At 36.4% G+C, this 26,615-nt stretch overlaps 1 protein-coding gene across 1 annotated transcript in view; it reads right to left on the reverse strand.

The window, feature by feature from the left end:
- Window positions 1-26,615, reverse strand: part of TDRD3 (tudor domain containing 3) — a 95,432-nt gene that overhangs the window by 12,926 nt on the left and 55,891 nt on the right. Inside the window, exons 6-12 of the mRNA XM_084227179.1 lie at window positions 26,405-26,476; window positions 25,787-25,936; window positions 24,975-25,115; window positions 23,883-24,039; window positions 23,120-23,245; window positions 14,238-15,076; window positions 12,190-12,315 (exon numbers count right to left, since the gene is read on the reverse strand). Coding sequence (XP_084083305.1) covers window positions 12,190-12,315; window positions 14,238-15,076; window positions 23,120-23,245; window positions 23,883-24,039; window positions 24,975-25,115; window positions 25,787-25,936; window positions 26,405-26,476 — 1,611 coding nt within the window. The remainder of the gene's footprint in view (window positions 1-12,189; window positions 12,316-14,237; window positions 15,077-23,119; window positions 23,246-23,882; window positions 24,040-24,974; window positions 25,116-25,786; window positions 25,937-26,404; window positions 26,477-26,615) is intronic.

Below are 26,615 nucleotides of genomic sequence, written 5' to 3' on the forward strand. Positions count from 1 at the left end.
ACGTGCTTTCCTGAAAATTTGTCACTGTGTTCTCAACACAGGAAAAAGAATGGATTTTAAAAATTCATTACAAGTACATATTTAAGCCATTCAGACCATATCCCTTTCACCAGTGAAAAGTTTCTTCACTGAGCAATATCAATATCAAACTATAAATATTTAAAGGTTTACTTTCAATTTCTAAAAGAAAAGTTGATACACTAAAGTGAGACATGCTATGTAAAATAACATAGAACCAATGGACACATCATTTATCCATTCATCAAGAAAAAAGCCACAGACTGGAAGTGTTTTTCCCAGGCTGATAATACAGACAGTCCTAAACTACAGCAAAAATGAATACTTGCATAGACTGGGGGAAAAAAATCAACACTCATTTCCTCTGCACAAAGTGCACTTGTGAGAAAAACCATACAAGTCCACAGAAGGGTGGAAGGGAGGGGGAAGTATTTGCTGTATTGGCTGAACCTGTTTTAGCATGTAAACAGAAAGTCCTGCCAACATAAATTTTAGAAAGAAAGTACTCAGTGATGCCATGAGAAATTATCTAATGCTTTCCTGTTAGGACACAAAATCACTATCAAATCTTAACAGGGAATAAGAGAGTTTTTGTCACATTTTATATGAAAAAGAAGGCCGTGTGCACAGCGTCACCCATGACAGAATTTGACATACAAATCCCGAAGTCCACACAGAGACAGAGGTGTATATTTAGTAAACAAACACCTGTGTGAATTGATTTGTGAATGACTGACCGCACACAAAAAAATTAGAAAGTTAAACATGGCAAAATTTATTTCCATAAATATACAGAAAATTCAAAAGAAATATATATAAACCAATGCCTAATTAAAAACTAAAACAAAACTGCATTAGGTAGTGCAGGGATGCAGCAATTTAAAAGTCTTGAAACAGAATCTGCCCATAAGACAACACAGAAGAGACCCATAAAAAAGAGAGCATCTTAACTTGAAAGTCAGGACCTCTCCACTTGTATGCTTTACATTTTAAAATAAAATTTGCGGAGTTGCACCTATATTTTAGCTAAAAACCATGACTTTAAAAAAATTGACCATATCATCCTGCAAGTTCTACAACGGGTTCAAAAGATGATGGGCAAAATATGCTTAAAGACATTAGGAACTTTTTATACTGCTACAGGACAGAACAGTTGGTGGCTGGTCACAAATGGTGTTCCCCAGGGCTCAGTATCGGGACCAGTTCTGCTTTATATATTTATCAGTGATCTGGAGAGGATCCAAGTGCACCCTCAGTCAGTCTCAGATGACACTCAGTCATCTGCAGATGACCCCAAGTTCTGTGGGAGCGTTGATCTGCTGGAGGGTAGGAGGACTCAACAAAGGATCTGAACGGGCTGGATCAATCGGCTGAGGCAAACTTTAAGAGGTTCAACAAGGCCAAGTGCCAGGTCCTGCACTTGGGTCACAAGAGCCCCAGGCAGCTCCACAGGCTGGAGGCAGAGTGGCTGGAAAGCTGCCCAGTGGAAAAGGCACCCTGGGGGCTGCTGGCTGATAGTGGCTGAACATGATCCAACTGTGCCCAGGTGGACAAGAGGGCCAATGGCATCCTGGCCTCTATGAGCAATAGTGTGGCCAGCAGGACCATGGCAGTGATTGTCCCCCGTACTGGGCACTGGTGAGGCCACACCTTGAGTGCTTTTTCCAGTTCTGGGCCCTGCATTCCAAGAAAGACATTGAGGGGCTGGAACACGTGCAGAGAAGGGCAACAGGGCTGGTGAAAGGTCTGGAGCACAAGTCCTATGAGGAGTAGCCTAAGCAGCTGGGGGTGTGCTTAGGCTGGAAAAAATGAGGCTGAGGGGAGACCTTATCATTACCCACAGTTACTTTGAAGGAGGTTGTAGCAAGGTGGGGGTCAGGCTCCTCTGCCAAGTAACAAGAGGAAATCACCTCAAGTTGTGCTATGGGAGGTTTAGATGGGATATAAAGAAAAATATCTTCACAAAAGCCTTGGTCAGGCCTTGGAGCAGACTGTCCAGGGAAGTGGCTGAGCCACCATCTCCAGAAGTATTTAGAAGACCTGTAGATGTGGAATTTAGGGATATGGTTTCGTGGTGGACTTGACAATGCTAGACTAATGATTTTACTTGATGATCTTCAAGGCCTTTTCCAACCTAAGCAATTTTATTATCCTAAAACTGTAATATCCAATCTTCAATAATTTTTACATTTACACAGTAAGTTAGGAACAAAGTAAATTAAAAAAATAACACCTAAAAAACTTTCCATGTGTAAAAGTAAAACTACTGCATAATAACCCCATAGAACCAATTTACTCACATTCACAAGTATTTCCCTTCCCACTTTGATATGGAAGGAAGTCCATTTCCAGGCTGAGTGATGAACTTCTATTGAATAGCTCTCTCCTTCAACTGGCCTGAACTTGTGGAAGATTCAGCTCTCTCAATGGGGACTCAGCTTCACCCCTCTCCCCGGACACTGATGAAACTCTGTGACTTATGATGGGATTTCCATCAGCTGGGCCTCAAAATGCCCAGCTGTGAGGATTGCTGCTGTAACCTAACGTGTGTCTGACATCATCAAAAAGAGGCTGATTATCCGTACAGGGAAAAGAAGCGAGACTGGAATACGCCAGGAAGGAATGCAAGCAAGAAGAGAAACCCCACAAGTCTGCATCTGCATCTTGTAAAATTTTACTGTCAGTTGTAAAACATTCAAGAACATTCTTGTCCTACATTGAAACAGGATGCGAGGGGAGCTCTGTCAAGATAGGAACAAAGAGTATGGCAATAACTAAACACGAGTGCTTTCATTTGCTCCTATTTGCCTTGTGAACCACAGTGAATGTCCTATATGAGAACATATTGTCTAGAGGAAGAACAAAAATGACTACATCAGAAGAGAGATGAAGGAATAAATTCAAATAGGCATTCAAATTCAATAGATGAAGGAATAAATTCAAACTATTACATAACTATGCAAACCTTTTCTGCAAAACTTGAACCTGCACGAAATAAGCTCGCAAGATTTTCACGAAGAAGTCAGAAGCCACACTTCCAATTAGGTACCAAAGGAAGAAAAAACAAAACACCAAAACAAAAAAGCCCCACAAAAAGAAAAGACCAATTATAAATAAGCTTCATAAGCATAGGAGAATCTGAACTGAGCAATGAGATAGTCCCTGATATCTGCCTGCATAAGCAGATGTTCCAAGTTGGAAAGTTAGATGATCCTATCATGTTTGACGTTCAATATGTGTGACATACTTGTTAAATACACAAAACATGGATAAAAAGTCCCTCTCTATATCCATCATATATTTATTGCTTTTATATTAACCAACTCACTCTCATTAGAGAAACATGTTCCCCTTTGGCAAAGATCTCTTCAACACTAAAAAATAGAACCCACAAAAAAACATACAATTCAACTCCCCCAACCTCCCTCCTTCTCCCCTTATCCCCCTAGAAAACAGCCTAAAAGAGTAGTTTCCTATGTTCTAGCATTTATGAAGAAAAACAAATCACCTTGCTGAAAAAAACCTGCCTTCACAGTAAACTTCTTTTTTTAGTTCTTATAAAAGACTTATTTTTCTAGATATTATTACTGATAACACCTGCAGGTCATCAAACAAGGAAGAAAAACGCTCAAGCATTCCAGATATTAACCATCCCTGTATAAGGAAACTTCATACAGTAAGTAACATAGCTATTGAACATGTGCTGTATACATATGAATGATTAAGATCTGGAATTGCACACACATACCCCACATACTCCACAGATTATATTCATCATCACTTCTCCTCTGCAATACCAAACCAACAGTACCATGTCTCCCTTCCTTAGAAAGTAACAAGTCAGGAATACTACACCAATTCCTCTCATTTTCTCTTTAATTAAAATCCTTTTAATTAATCAGTGAAATGTGGACAAACTCAGAACACGGGAAAGCAAAGAAGACAGGGAAATCGGGATAGAAACAGTGATGGCAAGAACAGTCCAGATATTTTTACAAAACTAACTTCTTTTACTCAACACATTCAATCTCAACACAGGCAATACAGAGAAATCCAAAAAAGAATCTTTCAGAATTCTGAAAATGAGATTCTGAAGAACTTTAATCACACTAGAGCAGGATCAAAGACAATACTTAAACCAAGTAAAGCTTTGCTATCTCAAAACAAAATTTCAACTCAGTTTAAAGGAAGATCTTTAGTCAGGAACAGTCTCAAAATAACCCAAGGAAGGAGCCCATATGCAGTCTCCAAATAATGAACTCATTATATGCAATTACAGTTAATAACAAGAGGACAAGGAGAAGAACAGTGTAATGTTCCAAGAGTCCTGCTTTAACTGTCACGACTGTTTTCAATAATTGTAAACACCAAGAAAAATATGTCCTTAATCTGAATTGTAGAGCTGGGAATATTAGTAACAATATTTCCTAGTCTGATGAATATGAAATGCTCAAGGTGAAGACTCAAATATATTTTACAATGCCTAATGATACAACCATAAAATTGAAACCCCTGGTTTATGCCCACTTGGCAGAAATTACCTCCTCAATTGAAATTTGCCTCCTTTTAGTTTATTAAAAAGTAAAATGCTGTTCTTTAACCACCTTTCAATGTCAGTTTCCATGTTTCACGTAAGGGCTAGTGTCACAGACATATTTTATGAAAAATCCTTTTGCTAGGATTTTTTCTCCTGAGAAGCTGAGAGGCCTCAGAAACTAAATGTAAACAATAATCTGCTGCTGTGGAATGCAACAGGTGTATCTTTGATTGGTCTCATGTGGTTGTTTCTAATTATTGGCCAATCACAGTCCAGCTGCCTCAGACTCTCTGGTCAGTCACAAGATTTTATCATTCCATTCCTTTCCTTTCAAGCCTTCTGATGAAATCCTTTCTTGTATTCTTTTAGTATAGTTTTAATATAATATAGATCATAAAATAATAAATCAGCCTTCTGAAACATGGAGTCAAGATTCTCGTCTCTTCTCTCGTCCCAGGACTCCTGTGAACACCACCACAGGCTGATAACTTTCAGAGGAATAGCTAAATTGTGAACATCTATCTATATTCCAACATGTGTACAACAAGTTAAAGTCTGAAAAACCATGTAGCTTCTCAGAGGATAAGGTGCTAAATAAAAACATTTACTAGCACTTGATCAGGGTAAGTTGTTTCCAAAAAGTTTGTCTCAAAATAATTCCCCTTAAAAGAAGGCTGGGAAAATAAATAATTACATAAAGAATTATCCTGAGAGAACCTGAAGGTTAACTGTGTCTAGGGCATGTATGATGATGTACTGTAAAAGACACAATGGAATTTAAGGCAATATTTCCACTGAGTACAAAAAGTCTCAGGTAAGAAAAAAAAAGTTTAAGGTAGACTATGAAAAGCAATTTCTCAGCCTAGGAGGACAGGGAAATCACCATATCTTGACAAGATGGAAAGAAAGGCACATCCCAACAGAATTACTGCCTACACCTCAAGTGCTTTCTTAAAGCCAAAAACCAGCCTTTTGTGGAAACTAATGTCACACTAGTAATGTTTTAGATTAATTTCAACAAATGCCCACCATCATTCAGGAAGATGAGTAGTCCAAAACACTCATCCTTCATTTAATGAACTGAGTCACTGAATTATTTGGAACTGTAAAATTATTCTAGAGATTTTCCTAACAGTACAGAAGCCAAAGAATTAAAGACATCAAAGTCTTCTCTGATGCAATACTCAGGGACATTTTTTCTACAGGAATCTTAGAACTAATTAAGTAGACTGTACCACTCTCTTTTACCAGCCTTGGGTTTTGTGCAGTCACTGAGGACAGAACCTATATAAGAGATCCAACCAGGACACATTTATCTACTGCACCTGCTTAATTATTCAGTGGGAAAGATTTCCTGCTTTACACATCACACAAAAAGACCACAGTGTGATGCCAAGGACATCCAGGCCTAAGAGGCATAAAGAAACAGCACCCAATCCTTCAAGTAGTTATTAGCCTTTCATAAAGACATTTCAATGGGTTTAACACCTCCATAAAACAGGTAGGCAAAAGTCTTCTCCAGCTTAAAAAAGCAGCTGTAAACCTTTACCATTTAGTAGTTTTCAGCACTGCTCTTTACACTGCTGGGGGAGGTTCAAACACCTGCAGAAAACTAAGAGGAGTTTACCTCTTCACTTACCTGAAATGGAAAGCTATGATCAAGCCCTGAATTACAGTTTCAGGTAATTCAACAGACACAAAAGCTCTTAAAGCTCTGTGACAAGACACAATGTTATCAAACTTGAACTCTGAACTGTCTGCTTACAAAAATTAACTGCAATCCAAGATCCTGTTATTTTCCTTCCTCAGCTCATTCCTTACTGGAGGAATGAGCTGAGAAAACCTGCAAAGAGGATTTTCAGTCTCCACAGAACAAAAGAAACTCTAAAGAAACCAGGAATATGTATAATATTTATGCCTTAATAATAATTTTTGCATTCTTTTTTCTTTATGCAAAAATACAGTGCAAGATACTGCAGGAAGAGGAAACTAAGCTAAACTACAGGCTTTATAATTAGAATTCTTAAGGAATTAGAATAATTGTAAGCAAAGAATCTGTAAGAATTCCATCTTGTTTAGAGAACAAGCAGTTAAGGCCATAACATATATAAGTGAAACTACATACATACATACGGAACACTACAATGTTTATTTCCTTCATACAGCAGTAGAAAACAAAAAAAGGTAATTGCAATGTAAATAGGGTGGAAAAAAGCCTATGACATTACTTAGGAAACAGAGAATGGAAGACAAAGCAAAGACTTACTTGGCTTTGGGGAAAATGTCACAAGATAAACACTTAGACTGTACATTTTCATAATTTATTAAGGGAAAAATATCCCACAAAATAGAGAATAAAATTAAGACTTAGAGTTTAAAGTATTATCTTGACTTTATTTTTTTTCCACAGAACAAATTATTAAGTGATTCAGGAAGGTCCTTTCAATGCTTTTCAGTTGTTAGTATAATTTTACATCATTTAGAAGAAAAAACAAGCAGTTCTTACTTCTACAATAGCATTTCAGTGACTTTTTTTTTTATTTAGATTAAAATACTTTAAGTGACCCCTGCTACATTGAGGAAACTAGTGGAATACAATATTGTCGTGTTACATACAGGACACTTATAAGAACTCTAGAATAGTGGAACCCAAATGCAGTTTTAGTATTAAAAATATCTAAGAATTGCATTCCTAGGACATATTTTTCAGGCACTAAGAAAAACAATAAGCAGTTCTAGTGTTCTTAAGTGTATTTATCTTGGTATTGTATGTGATTATTGAAAAAAAATCCCCACTACCTTTTTGGTTTATCTAATGTAAAATTCAGCTTTATCTTCTACTTCTAGCCATCAGAAGGAGAAATAGCTGCATGTAAGGTGTCAGACAGACTCCTGAGCAAACTGCATAATGGACAGTACACAATCAATTATTATACTTTTTTCATTAAGGTGATAAGCACAATGTATTCTGAGAATATGAGGCAGAGTTAATCTACGGTCAAGAAGAGAAAACAAAACAAAGCAAAAAACTCACCAAAAAAACGAAAAATCACTTATAAAGGTTGCCAAAAGCAGACCAGAAGCTGAGGTTCTTAAATAATATGTAATGTCAACAAAATAAGATCACTGTGGTACTTTGACTGTTCTTTCAAGTGACTAGCCAAGCAACATTTTGCTTTGCTTTTTTCTCTTCCTCCCAGTGGTATACTTTCATCTGCTTGTATTTGTTGGACAAAAATTTAAATTCAACATGAGTACTAAACAAACAGTACTGAAGCAAACAATAAAGAATAATCACTTTTAAGACACAGGCTAAATTTATGCCTTGATAGAGTTCACTAAATCTTCTCTCAGTATCAGCAACTCTTTCAAAAAGGAGTCTGAATTAGAACTCACATATAGTGTATTTCTACAAGTTTTCAGTACAGACAGCTAAGACCAAGAATTGTGTATACAGAGAATATGCTGAATGGAAGGGACCGACAATGATCATCAAGTCCAACTCCTGGCCCTGCACAGGACATCCCAAGAATCACACCATGTGCATGAGTGCATTGTGCAAATGCTTCTTTAACTCTGTCAGGCTTGGTGCTGCGACCACTTCCCTGGGGAGCCTGTTCTAGTGTTCTGTGTGTAAAATCTTTTCCTGATATCCTCCCCTGAATCACGCCATTTCATGCCACTTCCTTGGGTCCTGTCACAAGAGTGACTGTCACTTCACTGGTCACAAGAGTGAAGAGATAGGTACTTTCTCCTCATAAAGATGTTGAAGACCCCAACGAGGTCTGCCCTCAGTCTCCTCCGGGCTGAACAAACCAAATTACCTCAGCTGCTCCCTACAAGGCTTCCCCTCAATGCCCTTCACCATGCTCTCTGCCCTCCTCTGGATGCTCTCAAATAGCATAATGTCTTTCCTATATGGTGGTGTCCCAAACTGCACACAGCACTCGACGTGAGGCCACACCAGTGCAGAGCAGAGTGGGACAATCCCCTCCTTTGAGGGGTTGATGATGCTGTATCTGATGCCCCCCAGGACACAGCTGGCCCTCCTGGCTGCCAGAGCACAGTGATGACTCAACTTGCCTCTGACAGGACCCCCCAGGTCCCTTTCTGCAGCACTGCTTCCAGCCTCCCATTACCTAGTGTACCCACACTATCATCCAAGGTGCAAAATCCAGCACTTGTCCTTGTTAAACCTCACACATTTGGCGACTGCCCAGCCCTCCGATTTGTCTGGGTCTCTCTGAAGAGCATCTCTGCCCTTGAGGGAGTCGAGCTACTCCCAATTTGGTGTTATTGGCAAACTCACTCCTTTGAGACCTAAGTTGTTAATGAATATGTTAAAGGGTACAGGGGCTGAGTATTAAGTCTGCAGAACCCCACTAGTGACCAGTCACCAAAACTCTGATGTCACCCTGTTCACTACAACCCTTTGCACCTGACCTGAGAGCCAGCTGCTCACCCACCATATAATGTGATTATCAAGATGTGGGCTGGACATTTTTTCCAGGAGCATACTGTGAGAGACCTCATCAAAAGCTTTACTGAAATACAAAAAAATTACATCAACTGGCTTTCCTAGGTCAGCTAGGTGGGTTACCCTGTCATAGAAGGAAATCAGGTTTGACAAGTGGGACTTTCCTAACACAAAGCTGTGTTGGCTGTGACTCATGAGTGCATTGTCGTCCAGGTGTTTTCCAATACCTCCCAGAATAATTTTTTCCACTATTTCACCAGGCACCAAAGTGAGACTGAGAGGTCTGTAGTTTTCAGGGTCCTCCTTGACCTTTTTGAGAATTGGCATAGCGCTGGCCAGCTTCCAGTCAGCTGGGACCTCTCCAGATTACCAAGACCACTCAAAAATCATTGCAAGAGGTTTTGTGATTACATCGGCCAGTTCTTTGAGGATTCTAGGGTGAATGCCATCAGGCTCCATAGATTTGTACAGATCCAGCTGAATGAGCAGATCCCATACAATTCCAGAGTAAACTGGGAGCTGATGATTCTTGCAGTCATGGTTCTTCAGCTCAGGGCACTGAGACTCCCTTGGTCCATCACCCGTGTTGAAGATGGAGGCAAAGAACACCTTAAACACCTCTGCCTTGTCCCTGTCCTTGTTTGTGAGACCCTACCTCATCCTGTAAGAGGCTGATGTTATGTTTACACTGCCTATTGCCATTAATATATTTGAAAAAACCCTCTTTTGTATTGCCCCCCACATTTTTGGCAGCTTCAACTCCAATTGAATTTCAGCTGCATAAATTTTCTCCGTACAGTGGCAAGCAGAATCTCTGTATTCCTCCTGTGCCACCTGACTCTGCTTCCACTGGGCATACACCTTTCTTTTTGCTATATTTCCAAGAGAAGATTGCTGTTCAGCCAAGCCAGCCTTCTGCCTCGCCTGCTTGACTTCTGACTTTTGGGAATTGCCTGTTCCAGTGCCCTTAGGGGGTGATGTTTAAAAAGTGACTAGCACTGATGGACCCAAGCACCTGCAAGAGGGACTTTACTTAGCTATCTGGAAATTATCTGGAACAACTGAAATAAAAATCAGCATAATATTTCCAGTAATACATGTTCCTTGGGACCAATACCATTGATCAGTGAAAGAAAGGTAATTACTGAAGTCAGTGTAAAATCTGTTTTGTTCTCTTGTAAGGAGGAAATACACCCAAGTTACTTGACTCTTAAGTCAAAGAACTAAGCAGCATTATAACTTTATTTTGCATTTGTGCATGCTATCCAGATTTATATATAATAAGAACACTGAGACAAAGAAAAATGGCCAACAGTGTTCAGCTTAAAAGACAAAGCTGAGTATCAATGGGTGATTAAGAACTGCAAATGCATAATGAGGATTATGCTTAGCACCCAAAAACAAAGAAGTGAAGAGGTAGGTCCTAATCAACTTTCTTCTGCAAATATCCTGTAGCTGCAAGGACCTTGTAGCAACAAAAGAGTAATTTGTCAGAAAACAACTCATTAAAATGATGTTTACTGTGAAGATGATTGGCATTTATCTTGTGTAACTGTAATGATCTGAAATGTCATTGTTTGAATTTATGTAACTAGGCTACCTTGAGAGAAAAAACAACCTTGAAAAAGGTATTTTTCACTTTTGAATTAATTAAAAGTCCTTGAAAATTCCTATTTTGTCTCCAGTAATAACAGAGGAAGCCTCAATGACTCAATCAGGATGCAGCATGATGTCAGGACTACGGTACTTACTGTCAGTATTGCCTCTCCATACATTGCCCCACCCGTGTATCAGCTTTAACAAACTAACTCTGAAATAAAGTAAGACAACCTGCGGGAACAAAAATGTGGTCCATTTCATTCAATGTCATCCTTTGGCCACATGACTGACAATACAGTGTGGGAGGAGAGGGATGAGGAAGAACACATGGTCAGACACAGGCAGAAGAGGCAGGGAAAATGACCACCTCACTACTAGGATCAAGTAGGAAATGGCACCTCACTACCAGGATCAACTTAGTCATAATACTAGGCCAAGTTCTTAGACTGTGAGAGGTAATATTCAGTGGCTTAAAGTAAAATAAAAGCCACTCCTCAAAACTGTAATCAAATTAAGAGAAGTCCAATTATTAAGCCAGAAAAAGGGTTAAAATCATACAATCATACAGTGAGTAACTAGCATCTTACAGGTCAGCTAGCAGAACAAAAGAAGGCAGGATAAAGGGTAAATTTTCATACAAACAGCAATGCATCAGCTGGGAGGAGTTTCAGGTATCTTTTTAAGTACAAAAAGGCCATCTCAGAGGCATCGGAGAGCTACAGGCAACAATACATGTTAAAAGACCACTGGGAAACAGGAGCTGACTGTTCAGCCTCCGCAGCAGTAGTAACATGGTTCTATGACCCCAAAGTAAGAACTTAAAATAAGCACAGTCAACTCATCATTAAGGAGTCAATATGCAGATGTGTATTTTTTGTGCAGCCTTTTATATTAAGAGTAAACAGCAAAGAATTGTGCATTCCTGATACTTTTTTTAATTGAAACGTATCTCTGCTTCCATGATATTCACTAATAAAGCCTTTTAAAATTTCCAACTTCCATAAGGCTAATACATTCTAAATTTCATAAAACAGATTTTGATGCATACATGACCACTACAATATTTGGCAAAGAAGAAATCATTGAAACAAGAATAAAATCATGATACAAAATAAAGGGATACAGATGTGTATTTTTAGTCATACATACACATGTAGTGAAAAGTTTCAGAACATATGTTTTAAATGACTGTTTCCTAACCCTTACAGAACAACATACAATGTACATGAAATAAAACAAAAAATTGGGTTGAATAGAGTAAGTAACAACTTTTAAGAGAGAAAACATGCATAAAACTGTTTGGTTGACAGATCAATTATGCATTTCCAAACGATACAATTGAAATTTATTATACAGGAAGAATACCACATCATAATACATGTCTATCAGCTTTCATATAGACAAGTAAAAGCAGAGATTTTGTGCGTGTACTTTGCAACTATTTTTCTACACATGTAGGTAGCATTCTTTGCGTGAGTAGGCATTAATTAGTTAAGAGTTACATATTTTGTACAGACTATGTAGTTTATATTTTTTAATACAATTTGTTATCACATACCCATGTGTCTGCATGAACAGGCCTGATGTTGCTGAGAAGCACCTCTTCATAATTTCCATAATCACTGAATTTAACAACTGCAGTTGTCCCAGAAGAATGGAGAGCTTCAATTTCTGCCCGGTAGAACTTAAAAGAGAAATTTTCAAAGGTCACAAAATACAACCAGAAAGACCACAAATACTTAACAACTTCCTTTTCATTTATGTGTCTGTGTCTATATACATACTTAGCCTTAGTCAGCATTATATTTTGTTTTAAATTTGTACCAGATGTGAAAGGAGATATCTTAAAATTCCACATAGCAGACTCCAAGGACATGGCAGAATGTATTTAGAGTACTCATTCAGAAGATACACAGCTTATTTAAGTAGACTGAGCATTTAAAAGACCTGTTTTCATCTCCCTGAAAGCAGAACAAATTAATCACTAACACAAATACTGCTGAATACAGAGAAATGCTACTGTAAGATGTTTACTTAAAATATACATCTGTAAGTGCTTATTAGTCGTATACTGATATGGCTCGCATGTGTGTACCTGTCTACCTATGTTATCACACAATAAAACATGATAAAAATATGATGAAAATATGATGAAACTGCCTCTTCATAAAGTCCTTTTTCTAAACACAAAACTTGTTTTCTTTACATTTATGCAAATGTAGCTTTCTTGAAGGTATTAAATCAATTTTATCTGACTGAACACAAAAAAATCACTGCCTCCTATCATGGTTAAGCTCAGTACTGTATTTTATCACCACATTTCAGAATTGTCTTAGAATTGAGTAGCAGCATTTACTTAAACTACCAAGAAACCAATTACTGCCCAAAACACACCTTCTAATCTGCTGAATACATAACAGCCTAGAATTATGTCATATGTATTTATCTTGCAAGGTTTGTACTTTCAAAAATTTCAAGATCTCATTTCAGAGTAAAGCAAGTACTCTGAAAATAGGAAACAATTCAGTAATACACCATTATATGTCACACTAATCCATCCACTCAAGCTACATATTCCTATTTAAGGGAGTCAACTGCCTAGATGTTGTCACTACCAAAAATCCTGCATGGCTTATCATTGGTTTTAGTCATATCAGCCAAAAAGAGAAAAAAAAAAATGCTGCTGAGCTAATGCAGACCAAAAAAAAAAAAAAAAAAAACAAAAAAAGAAGAAAAGAAAAGTAAACATAAAAAATTCTTAAAAAGCAAAAAAGTTGTGAATAAAATGTACTTAAAGAACAACAATATTTAAGGTAGTTCTCAGATTATCAGAAAGGGGCAAAACCCAAAGAAACTACCTATGAAGAGTGGCAGACAACTCTTGAATGGGTGATGACAAATCAAAGAAAACAGCCTAAAACATTATTGGCAAAGGAGACGAAAGCAAAATGTTCTGCAAGAAAAATCTTATTAATGGGGGAAAAGAACTGAGAATAAAGTATTTAAATTTTTAAAAATCAGTAGTACAAATATATCATGCACCTTTAATTAATTTGTCCACAAATTCTTTAGCTGATAGCATACAAGTCTAATCAAAATTAAGCTTTTTGTTGTTTTTGTTCTGTAAGGATTGAAAGAAAACTGGGAGGTTTTTTACAGCCCCATTCCTGCAGACTTAATTCTTTCTTTGTGCTGCCAAAGGTTGAGTGCTGATTTGTTCCAGAAAAAGGTATTACACATAGATATTCTAGATAGCACAGCATCCTGGTTTTGTTCCTCAGCAAAGAATATGGGCACCTAGATCCACTTTCATCCCTTCAAATTTCTGGCACTTAAATGCTTTAGTAAGGTGCTTAAGACATCCTAAACTCCACATACATGACAGAAACAAGGACTTGATTTAGAGACTTGAAAATTGTGTGCAGTGAATACAAGTGACATACGTCATAAATATAAAAAACAGAGCACAGAGCTAGGCAAGAAATACACTACACACCTACAAACAAAGGCCATGTCTCTGTGGTAGTGTGCTAAATATCTCCCACACGTGCATAAGAGAACATTAGAGGTACAACTCGAGATAGTTCTCATTTGGCAAAGGCATACCTTGTTGTCTTCCCAATAAAGAGCAAAGCATTCATCCCCTGGTCTCCAACTTTTTCCATACTCCATGTGACTCGATGGTTCCAGTATTTTCTCTGGTTTGATGGGCCCAGTTCTTTTTTTGGGACCAGTGTTGTAATACAACATTTTATCATCAAAAGATGGGATCACAGTGGGTCCTGACGATTTGATAGGTCCTACTCGTCTTCCTTTCTGATGATGCTCAGTATCTCCATTTGGTACAGCACTAAAATGATCAGTCCTACTTGGATTTTGGTAATCATTATTAACACCAAAATGTTGCTCACGTTTTACCATAAAGGCTTCACTATTTATTGTTCGTGCCTTCCTATCACAAAAATTTTCGGGATTGTGTGTTTGGTTTTCCCTTTTCCCACGTTTCTGGTTATTGTTGTCTGTCACATCTTGAGAAGCAGAATTTTCCTTGAATTCTGAGAAAGACACTCCTTTTCCTACTCTGTTTTGCATGTTGTTATCCCTTTTTTTGAAAGTAATATCACTCTGGTGAGTGGTTATGGGATAACCCAAATCCTTTGACCTATCATTTCTAGGATAATGTCTGTCACTTTTATTTTTTTCATCTGTCCAGTGTTCCAAAGAGCTGTGCCTTTCAGGGCCTCTGTTTCTTGGTAACCCACCACTTTCCAAAGCCTGCCTTGAATTCTGAAAATCCTTTTGAAAACGAGGGGGTTTCTCATTCCTTGGCTGTCTCATGTCATTGCGAGAAACGTGTCTTGAATGATTCTCTTTGATGCCATTCTGTTCTGTATTCATAACTTTGTGCTGTACTTGATGTGTTGGCTGAAATTGCAATTTTGGTTCTACAAAGAAAAAAATTATTTCAATTAACATATTTCACACAAATACATTTTAGAAATACTGTTTCAGACTCTGATAAAGCAACAGCATCCTTCAGAAATGTATGCACTTTTGCGACATGGAAATGGCACGGTACACAGAGAATTTACCAGACACATTTGAACTGCAATTCCTAGTTATCAGAAAATATACACTGCTCTGGCCTATACTGAGAACCAAACCACCTATGAGCAAGAGAAAAACCAGGCATAAATTTCCAGATTACTCATTCCTCCCTATGGACATCAACAACCCACTTGAATAAGAGCCATTTAAGACAGAAAAACAGAATTCCAAGATGGTAAAAGGAGGAGAGGGGAAAATGAGGAGGAAAAAGGAATACTTCTAATCTGAATTGAAACTTTCCGTAAAAATACCTTGTTAACAGTTATTCAGGATAAAAGAAAAAAGGCAAGAATCAGAAGTGATAAAATGAACAGAGCTGGAAAAATGTAGATAACAAGAATAGTAGCAAAGCCCAGGACTCTGGAGACTCTGATCAGTGAGCCATAACAGGACCTTCTCAAGCATCACCTTTAAGAGCTTCAACCAGAAGCTCTTAACTGATGAGAATAAAGACAAGATTATCATGAATATAAGTAAAGAGAGGAAACATGCTATGGTCTGCTGGAGAGGAAGGGAGCTGTGGATATCTGTGGAACTTTTTATGGAATTATGAGCTTTTTAGGCAAACATGAAATTTTTAATGGGTTGTTTAGGTGGAGAGGAAAAGGAAGGGAGAAATGAAGATGAACCCAGGGGAAAAGAAAGAAGAAATGAGAATAAACGGGAGAGCGGCAAGTAAGTAGGTTTCTGGTCCTGCATGTGATCACTGTAACCTGTCTCATCTCCTTATTAAATTCTCTTTCTAAATTCTCTGCTGTGTATGTGGGGGACATGTTTCCAAACCAGCAAATTTGAGGGAGGATAAACTGGTAACTGGGACAAGGAACAGTGAGAGAGACCATGAACACTGGAGAAACCATGGGTCTCGAAGGCCATCTGCCAGGGAGACCCCAGGTCTGGGCTCACACAGTGGCCAGACCTGTGGAAAGTACATTCATGTAACCCTCCTATCAGCTCCAGGCAGTAGCAGCCAACAAGCTGGATCAGATGTGAAGTGGGTACCACAGGTCAGGGGTTTCCTGGCCAGGACAGACTCACATGGGTGTGTGCATGTTGGTGCCTGGGTATGAGATCTGCTAGCAGACTTTAAACCTGATGGAAAAGGAAAACATAAACCCATTAAAGGGATTTGTGTTTACATGAGCAATTTTGTGCCACATGGGCGGTTCCAAAGGGGTCATTTTCTTGCTTGCGTCCATGAGCCTGGCATGGGCATGGGCCTGGTGGGACTTTGCAGTCAGGCTCTCACACATTCCCATGAAACGGAATGCTACCACTAGAAACAATGAACACTGATACCTGACAGCAAATGTATCAACTTTCATAATTACATGCAAGATGGCAAATTAAAATTAAAATGAAAATTCTACCTGGTATTTTTTTATAAAAAAACCTTTCAAGCATCACATGATTAGTAGTAGCTCACAGAATTTTTATCAATTTAATTCACTAAATTGCCCAATAAGAATCTAGCTCAATTTTCATATATATTTGATGTAGCATAACTTATAGAAGTCACATTTGCTTTACTAAAATTACCTAGTGTTGTTTTTTTTCTTAACACAGCATAAGCAAATATAAGGCTTAGTTTGAACATGATCTTGGTAAAAATGCATCTTACTCTATAATATATTACTCTGAAACCCATCACATTTTTAATACATTATATGTAAATATATACTACTCAGAAACAAGAGTTTCATAAATATGCATTTTCTTTTTAAAAATGCAAAGATGACTTTAAATCTCGTATAATTAATCCTTTTGGTAGAATAATACCTTTAAATTAAGTACCTATTTATTTCTTTTTTACAAATGCGACATGAAAATACTGGTTTTTTTTACTTTATATCTGCAACTTTTCACTAAATAGCTTCACTACACTTTTCCACTTCTATATAATACCAGTCTTACAGACTTCCTATCATCTAGAAAGTTTCAACTTCCAAATTAATTAATTAACAGTCTTTGTTCTCTTCTCTTCTGGTAGTAAAATGCTCAGGCTTCCACCCTTCCTATGCCCAACATAAGCTGTTAGGTCTATTCCTAATGTTAATTACACACAAAATGACTGAACAGTTTGATGACCCCTGAATGTTTACTGCCTTGTACACACCAATACAGAAAAATATGTATAAAACTCTAACCTAATTAACTTATAAATCATCTTATTTGATATTCTGTAACATTAAATTAATTTAAAGTCACTGTTCCAACGGAAAAAAAAAAAAAAAACAGGAATGGGTCATGACTAGATTAGCCATGGTAATACTTTCCTAGGTGGCAGGATATTAGGTTTGACTTAAACCCAAAACGTTTCTTCTTAAGGGCTGTCCTTTGCCCTTTTTCTAAATGAATAAACATTTCCTGAGCTGAGATGGGTAGTGACAGTACTTAGTACATACAAGGTACAAGGACTCCATACAAAAATGCATGCAAAGCAGTTACAGTTTAGTTAAGCCTCAAGGAAAACTCAAAACATAGATATATTCTTCTGTAATTCAAAAGAGTTTACTGAGATTTCTATTCAATTTCATAGCATGTAAAGAGTAATTTTAGCTATTGTCTACACAAGATAATGTGATCATAACATAAAAACAACAAGCTGATTTGAAAGTGTATTGCATCCTTTGATTACAGATTTCTTTTTTTTAAATAGTAGTGGAAAGTTAAAAAAATGCTACATGTTAGACAGCAGGTAAAGTGACCAGAGAATTTCAAAAGAGTGAACATGGCTATTTTTTCCTATATCTCTTTACTGTGACAAAGACTGACACAAAACACCTGAGTTTTTTTAGTTTAAGCTTAAGGTATGCAAAATCCAATAAACTTATATTTTCTACAGGGGTGAAGTTCTCGTGCTAAAAGCTTCCCTGGGGACTGCACCATACACAGCAGCCTTAAATGAGCAGGACACAGTAACTGATTGATTGACACTCAAGCACAAGTCACTTGCAAATGGAAACTGCCAAGTAACAATAAATGTTACTTTGTCAACAATAGTCAACAAAAAAAGCCAGGAGATGAGAATAGTACTGGTTCTTCATGTATTTGTGCTGTCTGGTCTGATCACCAAAAAAATGAAGAGATTTTATGAGAAATAGGGATCAAAAAAAGCATCAAGGGATCCCATTCACAAGTTGTCTACCACAACTGCTTCTACTTCCTGCCCCAACTCCAACAAACCCTTAGCAATTGTTCCCGGAAAAGTATACAGGGGTATAACAAATATTAATTCGGCATTTAACAAGAAGATGTAGTAAGCTACTCTCAAACAGTGGGATAGGTTAACCCAGTCATCACTGTTGCAACCAGAGGTTTGGGAACATGGTCTGGAAAAAAAAAATTAAAAATTAATGATAAGCTTCTTGTCATCTACTCAGAAGCTTTGAGATGACAAGTAGCGCTTGTCAGTCTGGAACCTCTCACTCGCTCATTTTGGCTTTTGTATGTGATGACGCAAGAGAACTCTACAGGACCAATCACATTCCCCTGATTACAAGGAACCAGCAGGACCTGCTGCACTTGGAAATCCCAGCCAACACAATTTATAAAGCACTGCTCAATGCACAATGGGATTTGAAGAGGACAGTTTCCTGTGGTCCTCTCCTGTGGATTTTATCATGTTTAATAATGTGGCTAAATTCGACAAGCGTGGCCCTCCCATACTGGTGGCAATATTTTGGGTTTCTCCTTTCAGACTGAATAATACTTTTATGTAACTGTATGGAAGTATATCTTTGAGACAGCTACCTCCAGGACATGTTCTATCATGTACTGGCCAAAAGATTTAAAAACTAGAAGATAATTAGTGATACATTTGCACACACTTCACATCATGAAGTAAAATTCCCATTACCCAATAGCTTTGTCAAGTTAAATAAATATCAATATAATTCTTTCTAAAATGTAGCAACACTGAGGAACAGGGACCTGAGTGAATGTTTCTGTTGAAACAAAGCAAATACAAGCTGAGAAGAGTTATAATAAAGAAGTGAACAAAAAAATCCAAACATTCTGCATTGTATTCACTACAAACTTTAACTAACTGGATTAAAGGACTCTAACAAAAACTGATAATTTTTTTATTATTCTTTAAAATGTAGGACATTTACTATATTTGTCCCTTTTACATTTAAAGAGAAAATAAAAGTACAAGCCTTGTAACATATATCATCAATGCTAACATACCAATACAACAAATAGAAATTATTTTCTTGATAGTCACAATTAGCTCTGACTAAAGTTCAATTTTTAGAAAGCTGAATAAGAAATATGACTATTATTCAATTTGGATCTCTTGTCCATAGCATTCTGTGCTTGTTGAAAATATGGCTACTGCATGGCAGATTTCAAATGTTACAAATTTCTTTTAACTCCAAAATGTCAGACTCATTTTTCCCCTCCAAGCACCCTCACTCCCAGATATTCAAATAAATTGTGTCACCACAAAATGAAACAAATATTTTTAATTACAATATATTGCATTACCAAATTATTCCAAACCTTTAACTTATTTGGGACTAGATAAAAAATAAAGTTCATAATTCATTAATACTATAGCCAGAGCTCTTGGTATCATCTTACTCTCTCTGATAATCCTTGTGTTTACTTATTTAAGCTGGCAAAGATAGATGAGTTGTTCCTCATAACAAAAGAAAACAATAAAGAGATTAATGGAAAAAATCTTTTGTGTTCAGTAGCAGAAATCAACCAAGTGCAAGCATAGGCAGCTAACTGAAAGCAATTTTGTCTTCTATTTGTGCTATCTCTTGCAGTCAGGAGGTTTCTCTTGCCAAAATTCAAACTACTTAATTTCAACATAGAAATACTTCTGTAGGTGCCACCAACTATTCACAGAAATAAATAAATAAATACATAGATAAATAAATAAATAAATACACATGCAGTTTAAAGTTAAGGATATGTTTAATTCTTTGCATTTCATTTAAATAAAGTATGTTTAGTATGTCGTGTTTTACAATTAAAGAGGTAGCAAATCATGGAGTCAGGTATTTAATAATTTTGATAGCTGTAATTACTTAAAACAATTTTTCCTTAATGGAAAAGAGGAGATAAAACATAAAAACATCACAAGATATCAGTATTGGGCAAAACACTGACATGTTTTCTTGTAACTAATAAGTACTTCTTCAAAAAAAAAAAACCAACAGCAAACAACAAGAAACTTAATGTGCTGTCTTAACTTTTAAAAGGAATATAAGTACCTCCTAAAAAATACAAAGGTATTTCAACTCATAAATGTTTTTCTACTTCATCTAAATGCAAGTACAAAAAAGTACCAAATCAAAGGAGAAAATTCAACAACAGTTCTTCAGTTCCTGTTCAGCAATAGAACCACCCATCCAGAAGTGAATTTAGAAATTCTCCACACTACTAAGGTTTCAGGTGTAATTAGAAACAGTAGATAAGAAAAACAAGGAGGGATGCACAAAGCAAATCAATCTTCTGCATACTTGAAAAGAGAAACAATTCTTTTTTTCAGACACTTTCTCTCCCCAGATCACATAAGATTTTGAAGAAAATTTGGTATAGTACAGGATTAAAAAATATTTAGCTCAGTTCAGCAAAGCTGCCTTTTGTTTTTTCGATTTTACATCAACTCCCAGTCATTTAGAAGGAATTATACTCTGAAGTGTATAGACTTTAGTGCTTGCAATAATGATAAATATGACCATTCCAGGTAATTATCTGCTCCTGATCATACACAAACATTTAATAGCAGGGACTTGCTCAGTTATTCAAAACCACTGTCCCTATACAAACCCCCTTCCATCTCAATACCTAAACAACAATACGAGATTTTAGAGACCATGCACGACAGCAAGGTGCCAGGAATACTGCAGAACAATCTATCTTCTTTTATATGTAGTAAAGCACAGTGTTTGGTGAATATAAATGGAGAGAAACCTGTCAGCCTGAGCACCCCTTAGTGTATCACTGTGCAGGAAAATCAATGAAGAGACATTCTCAGCTTTGTAACATTACATATTTGAGTTGTTTCGATCAGTTTGTCCAATGTGCCTTTCAATTCTGACCAATACTTTTCTAATTCTAAGTGAAACTATGTTTCCCTACTGTTCATAGATGACAGGATCAAATTAAATTTAGGAGGTATTAGTTATATATATATCCTGTTTACTGCAGACATTTTTATGCAGATTTCATGACTGAAGAGTTCACAGTGCTGAGTATGGTCACTGCAGATAGATCACTCAGCAAATACTTTTAAAACTCCTGTCATCTCAGTTTGGATGGAACTTAAGACAACCAACAATTAAGAATTTAACTGAAATTCTTTTCAAAGGTAGAGGCAATAAACTGGAGGAAATTAACATTCAATATAGGATTTTAAGGGTGTGTTTGAATTCATCAAACTGCAGAGTTTTTCTCAAATTTGGCAAGGAAAAAATCGCTTTTGAAAGTAAGAAAAACATATGCCTATGTATTTCTTGAAATATCAATTTAAAAGACTCTGCAAGCAAAACTAAAACCTGGCACAGAAACAGAGATGCAATCCTAAGGGCTATACTCAGTAAGGAAAATAAAAGCTAAGAACATGAAACTAAGCAACCACTTCAAAGCCCTACAAAGTACAACACCTATTTTTTTCAGGAAAAAAAAAAGGCAAAAAGATTGAAAAGAATTTCACAAAATAATCAGAACACTTTCTGAACTCTTCAAAAATGCTAACAACTTTGGTTTGGGTTTTTTTCAGGAAATTATGGTTCAGGAATAGTACAGTGGATTACATATTGATTACTCAGATAAAGTGAGAAAAACCAACATAGTGATAAAAACCATAAAAACAAAAAACCCTGTGTGTCATGCTAGGAAATATGCCAGAAGATTCAGCAGCTCAAGGAGTATAAAACCTTTAAAAAGTTTTAATAGAATTATGTTTTCTTCTTATGACATTTATGGAATCTTTTTATTTTCATTTAAGGGGAAAAAACTTTATAAAAGCGATGTGCATTTATCTTTAAAACACAATATTGAAGATTATAAACTGAAGTAAATGTAATAAATATATCTGTTTTTTTACTCACATAACACTATGCTTTACTGTCTACACACATGCACTAAATCCAAAGGATCATATAAGTACCCCTAAGCCATCAGTAATACCATTTTGAAAAAGCAACGCACTCATTTCAAGAGTCTTGATAAACTACTATTACCTACTTACTACAAAAACACTGACAACAAGAAATTTATATAACTCACAGGGATTATTTATTTTATTTTCCTTTAAATGTCTTTGAGACAAACATAAAAGCCTTCTGTAATATCTCAATAGAAGCACAAAATGTATCCAAAGAAAAATCAATGTGTGTAAGCCAAAAATACTCCCATTGTTTTCATTTCTGGTCATTGTAAAAAATCCACTGCATCTTTTGTAAGTAAAATGAGTTGCCAAGAAATATCTCAAATATCATTCTCTATATCTGCTTTCTGAAAATGTGGTTATATTCATTACCTGACCAGTTTACAAAATTGCATCAGCTAATGCAGAATGCTGGTGTATTTAAAAGTTATTTTCTTTGAATATTTCACTTTTTCATAAATACAGTGAACACTTATGATGTCATAAATAAAGATTCGTGATTCAGGAAGAATCCAGTCAGATTAACAAATTGTGGTCATTTCAAATTACTGACTTTTAGACATCTAACCACCACTGAGCAACTTATTTGACCTTTCTGGAGAAGAATAATTCTGCAAGCACTCCTTGTTTTTTTAATGACTGACTGTGGAAGAAGTTCTAGGAATCAACTTTTGGATGACAGAGTTAGAAAAAATAATTCTACCTACACTATCCAATATTTGTTCCAGATACATTAATTTCAGTAACTCACCCTCTACTGTTAGAGTACCCATTTTGGATTCCAAGAAATCAAACAGTGTGCTTGGTGCAGATGGTCTGGCATTTCCTAGCTCTTCTTCATCTTCAGGTCTTATTCGGCCTCGACCCTTCCCCTTACCTGCAAGCATTAAAGGCTTTTTCTGAATGTGCAATAAAAAATTTAAAAACACACACATGCTCTCATCTGATTCACAGAATGTTTGTTTTTTCTGTCTTTAAAAAATTCTGTAACAGAAAGGCAGTGATAGGACAAGGGAGAACAATTTTAAGCTACAAACTGGAGAGATTTAGATTGGATGTGATGAAAAAATTCTTTACTATCAGGGTGATGAGGCACTGGAACAGGCTGTCCAGAGAAACAGTGGATGCATTGTCCTTGGAAGTGTTCAAGTCCAGGTTGAATGGGGCTCTGAGCAACCTGGTCTAGTGGGTGGCCTCTCTGTCTGGGATGTGGGTGTGAGGGAAGTGGAATAAGATGATCTTTAATGTCCCTTCCAACCCAAGTTCTTCTGTGATTCTATGATACACATTTCCCATTGAAACCTAATTAAACATCTAACTTCCAATACAAAAATTTTGACAAGAATATAACACACAGAAGCCTTCCTTAGGGATTTGCTTTCAGGTTTGCAATGCATTCTAACTTGCAGGAAGAAAACATGCAAATATGCCCTTCTATAACTACATTAGTAATCCACCATACACAAATTCTTTGGCTTGTAAACAGTTTTAAAACATCTCTTTGCAAGATTTACCTCTAGGTGGTGGTCCCTGAATGGGTTTCTGTTTACTGTTGTTCAGAAGAAAATTTAATGCTGCCTCTAGGCTGTTACTGTTATCCATAAGTGCCTGCCTTGCTGCTTCTTTGCTAAAACCCATCTCTGTTATGTGTTTTAGAGCCTTCTCATCAACCTGAAATAAAAGGTACACACAAAAGTAATAAATACAACACTCTATAAACACACCAGATTTTACATTAATTTTTCCTTTATTTTTAATTGAACTAATATTTCTGGTTTGTTATAAATATTTTAGTTTTATATAAAACCTTTGCATATAAGCTCAAAAGAACCAGGTAATCAAGGGATTTTTTTTTAGTAGTATGATTTTTAATTCATTATTTTCCAGTTCTACTACTACAGGCCTTCAAGCACAAATTCTCCTAGTCTATATGAAAACTAAAAGAAATATCTCAAAATAATATAGGTATCAAAACTAGCCATCTGTTCCAATTTGAACCCCTTCAAAGCTTTTGCAGACAATGCAAAACCCAGTTACTGCTTAAAATATGGATAAAACATAATTGCCTAGAGGTTTTACAGAAGAAAGCAAAGAAATGCAAACAATTTACTTGTGCAGAAAGGCAGGCTCCATTATTCCAAACTGTATAGAGCATGATGACAAAAAATCAAAACAGGAATCAAAGAGCACTTAGTACAGAAAATAGCATTGCACCTGCACCAAAATCATAGCAGTTACCCATTTACTTCAACAGCTGCCCATTTACTTCTTAACTGGAACCCCATGAATATAACACTCTGTCTACAGGTTCAAAAATAGTCATATCAAGACCCTACAAAAAAACCACAAAATCCCAAGCCTAATGGAATCTAACCCCTGAGATACATACTTAAATTTTACTGAATAATGTTTAGCCCAGAATCACAGTGAAACTCCTAACTATCTCAGTAAGATACAAAAGCACCATAAGTATTCTAAGCAGACCTCAAAATTAATTGAAAGGAAAGTCATCATTCCTCAAGGTATTTTGATCTTTTTCTTGTTATATTTGGGGGTTTGTTTTTAATCTTACACATTCAAGACTCCATTAAAGTCTTCCATCTTACCAGTTCTCGGTAGACACCTTCATTCTTCCCCTCTGGTTTTGCTATCTTCTCTTTCTGGAACAGTTCCCTGTTTCGATTCCCTCCAGCACTCACAATGAGATTGCTTCTGCTACTACCACCACCTCCTCCAAATGTCTTGGTCTTTAGATAAGCACAAAATAACATTTCAGCAAACAGAAATAATGAAAATATTTAGCTAGTAGAAAAAGTAAAAACTTTTGTTGCAGTGGGTTTTTTTGATTATGCTCTGAGTCAACAAATAAAGCACTAATTTACACACACAGAGAAAAAGATGAATTTATTAGTCAGGAATTTTTTTCCCCTGTGCCCAAATGAGGTTGTAAAAAGGGTACACAATTCTAGCTGTTACAACTTACCAAGCACTTTGAGAAATAAACTAAAAAGAAGACCAAAGGAGAACATAAAAACCTGACACATTAGAACTAAATTTCCTAGCTATTTTTTCAGGCTGAGTTCAGCAAATTATGGGGTTTTGGGAATTAAAAAGAACAGATGAAAATTGATAACCTGTATTTATTACTTAAATCTTATTAGCAAAATTGTACACCCCTCATATTTTAGTAGTGGTAGCAAAATCATATCTAAAATAAAACATGATACATTTATTAGCTTTATTAAAATAAGAACATAGCCATCAATTCAAAAGGACTCGAAACCTGATTCATCTTTTTAAAGATACAGGAGTAGAATTATATGCAGGCAAACATCAGAAAGCATTTGTCATTTAAGAAATAAATACTTGACAAGAAAAGATCAGAGTAAGTAAAATGCTGCAACACATGCATTCTAACCTCTTTGCTCTTTGCTACTTCTGCAATAGCAGCTGTTCTCTGCTTTTCAAATTCATCATTGTCCGCAACAGGTTTTACAGTATTTGTCATTTGCAGAGTCTTTCTGCGATCAAGATCTCTGCTATCCACTTGCACATAAGATGCACATTTCTGAAAATGCAAAAGATATGTTTAATTATTCTTCTGCCTGCTCTCATTTGAAAAACACCCACCCAAGTTTTATTCCATTAGAGTAGCAGGCCCTCAGATAAAGAATATGATCATGTAGCTAGACATCATGATGCAATCACAACGATTCTTGGAAATTTGTTGATCCTTGCCAAATTCCTTGGCATTTAAAAAGGGACTGCATAAGTGCCTACATGATCTCACCAGCAAAATCAAAGGCTCCACACACTAAATAAAGTTTGAAAGTTAGAGGAAAAATGTTACTGGAAACTGGCACAAGAAGGAGACAGGATTAACACAGTTTTGGGTTTTTTTTTTAACAGGCACATTTTTTACATCCAAGGTATTGAGATCTTAAGTGTTTTAACAGGCTTTATGTAACTGGAACAAGGTACACAGATATCATAACAGAGGTACTTTTATGAAGTGACAAAGATTAGTACACTATACCTGCCCAAAAGGTACAAAAGGAGGAGGGCCACCTTCTGTTCCAATGTTGTTCCTATTGTGTTTTGCCAAACTCTGTAAAAGAAAATTGATAATTAATAAATTGCAAACAGAAAACAGATTATAAGATAAATATCTCTATTTCAGAAAGAACATGAAACTTGCAATATGGCTATTTTCAGCAGAAAAGAAATTGGTATTTTTAAATCTTGGG

This window comes from Fringilla coelebs (assembly GCF_963513975.1).
Source record: "Fringilla coelebs genome assembly, chromosome: 2".
Classification (NCBI taxonomy): domain Eukaryota; kingdom Metazoa; phylum Chordata; class Aves; order Passeriformes; family Fringillidae; genus Fringilla; species Fringilla coelebs.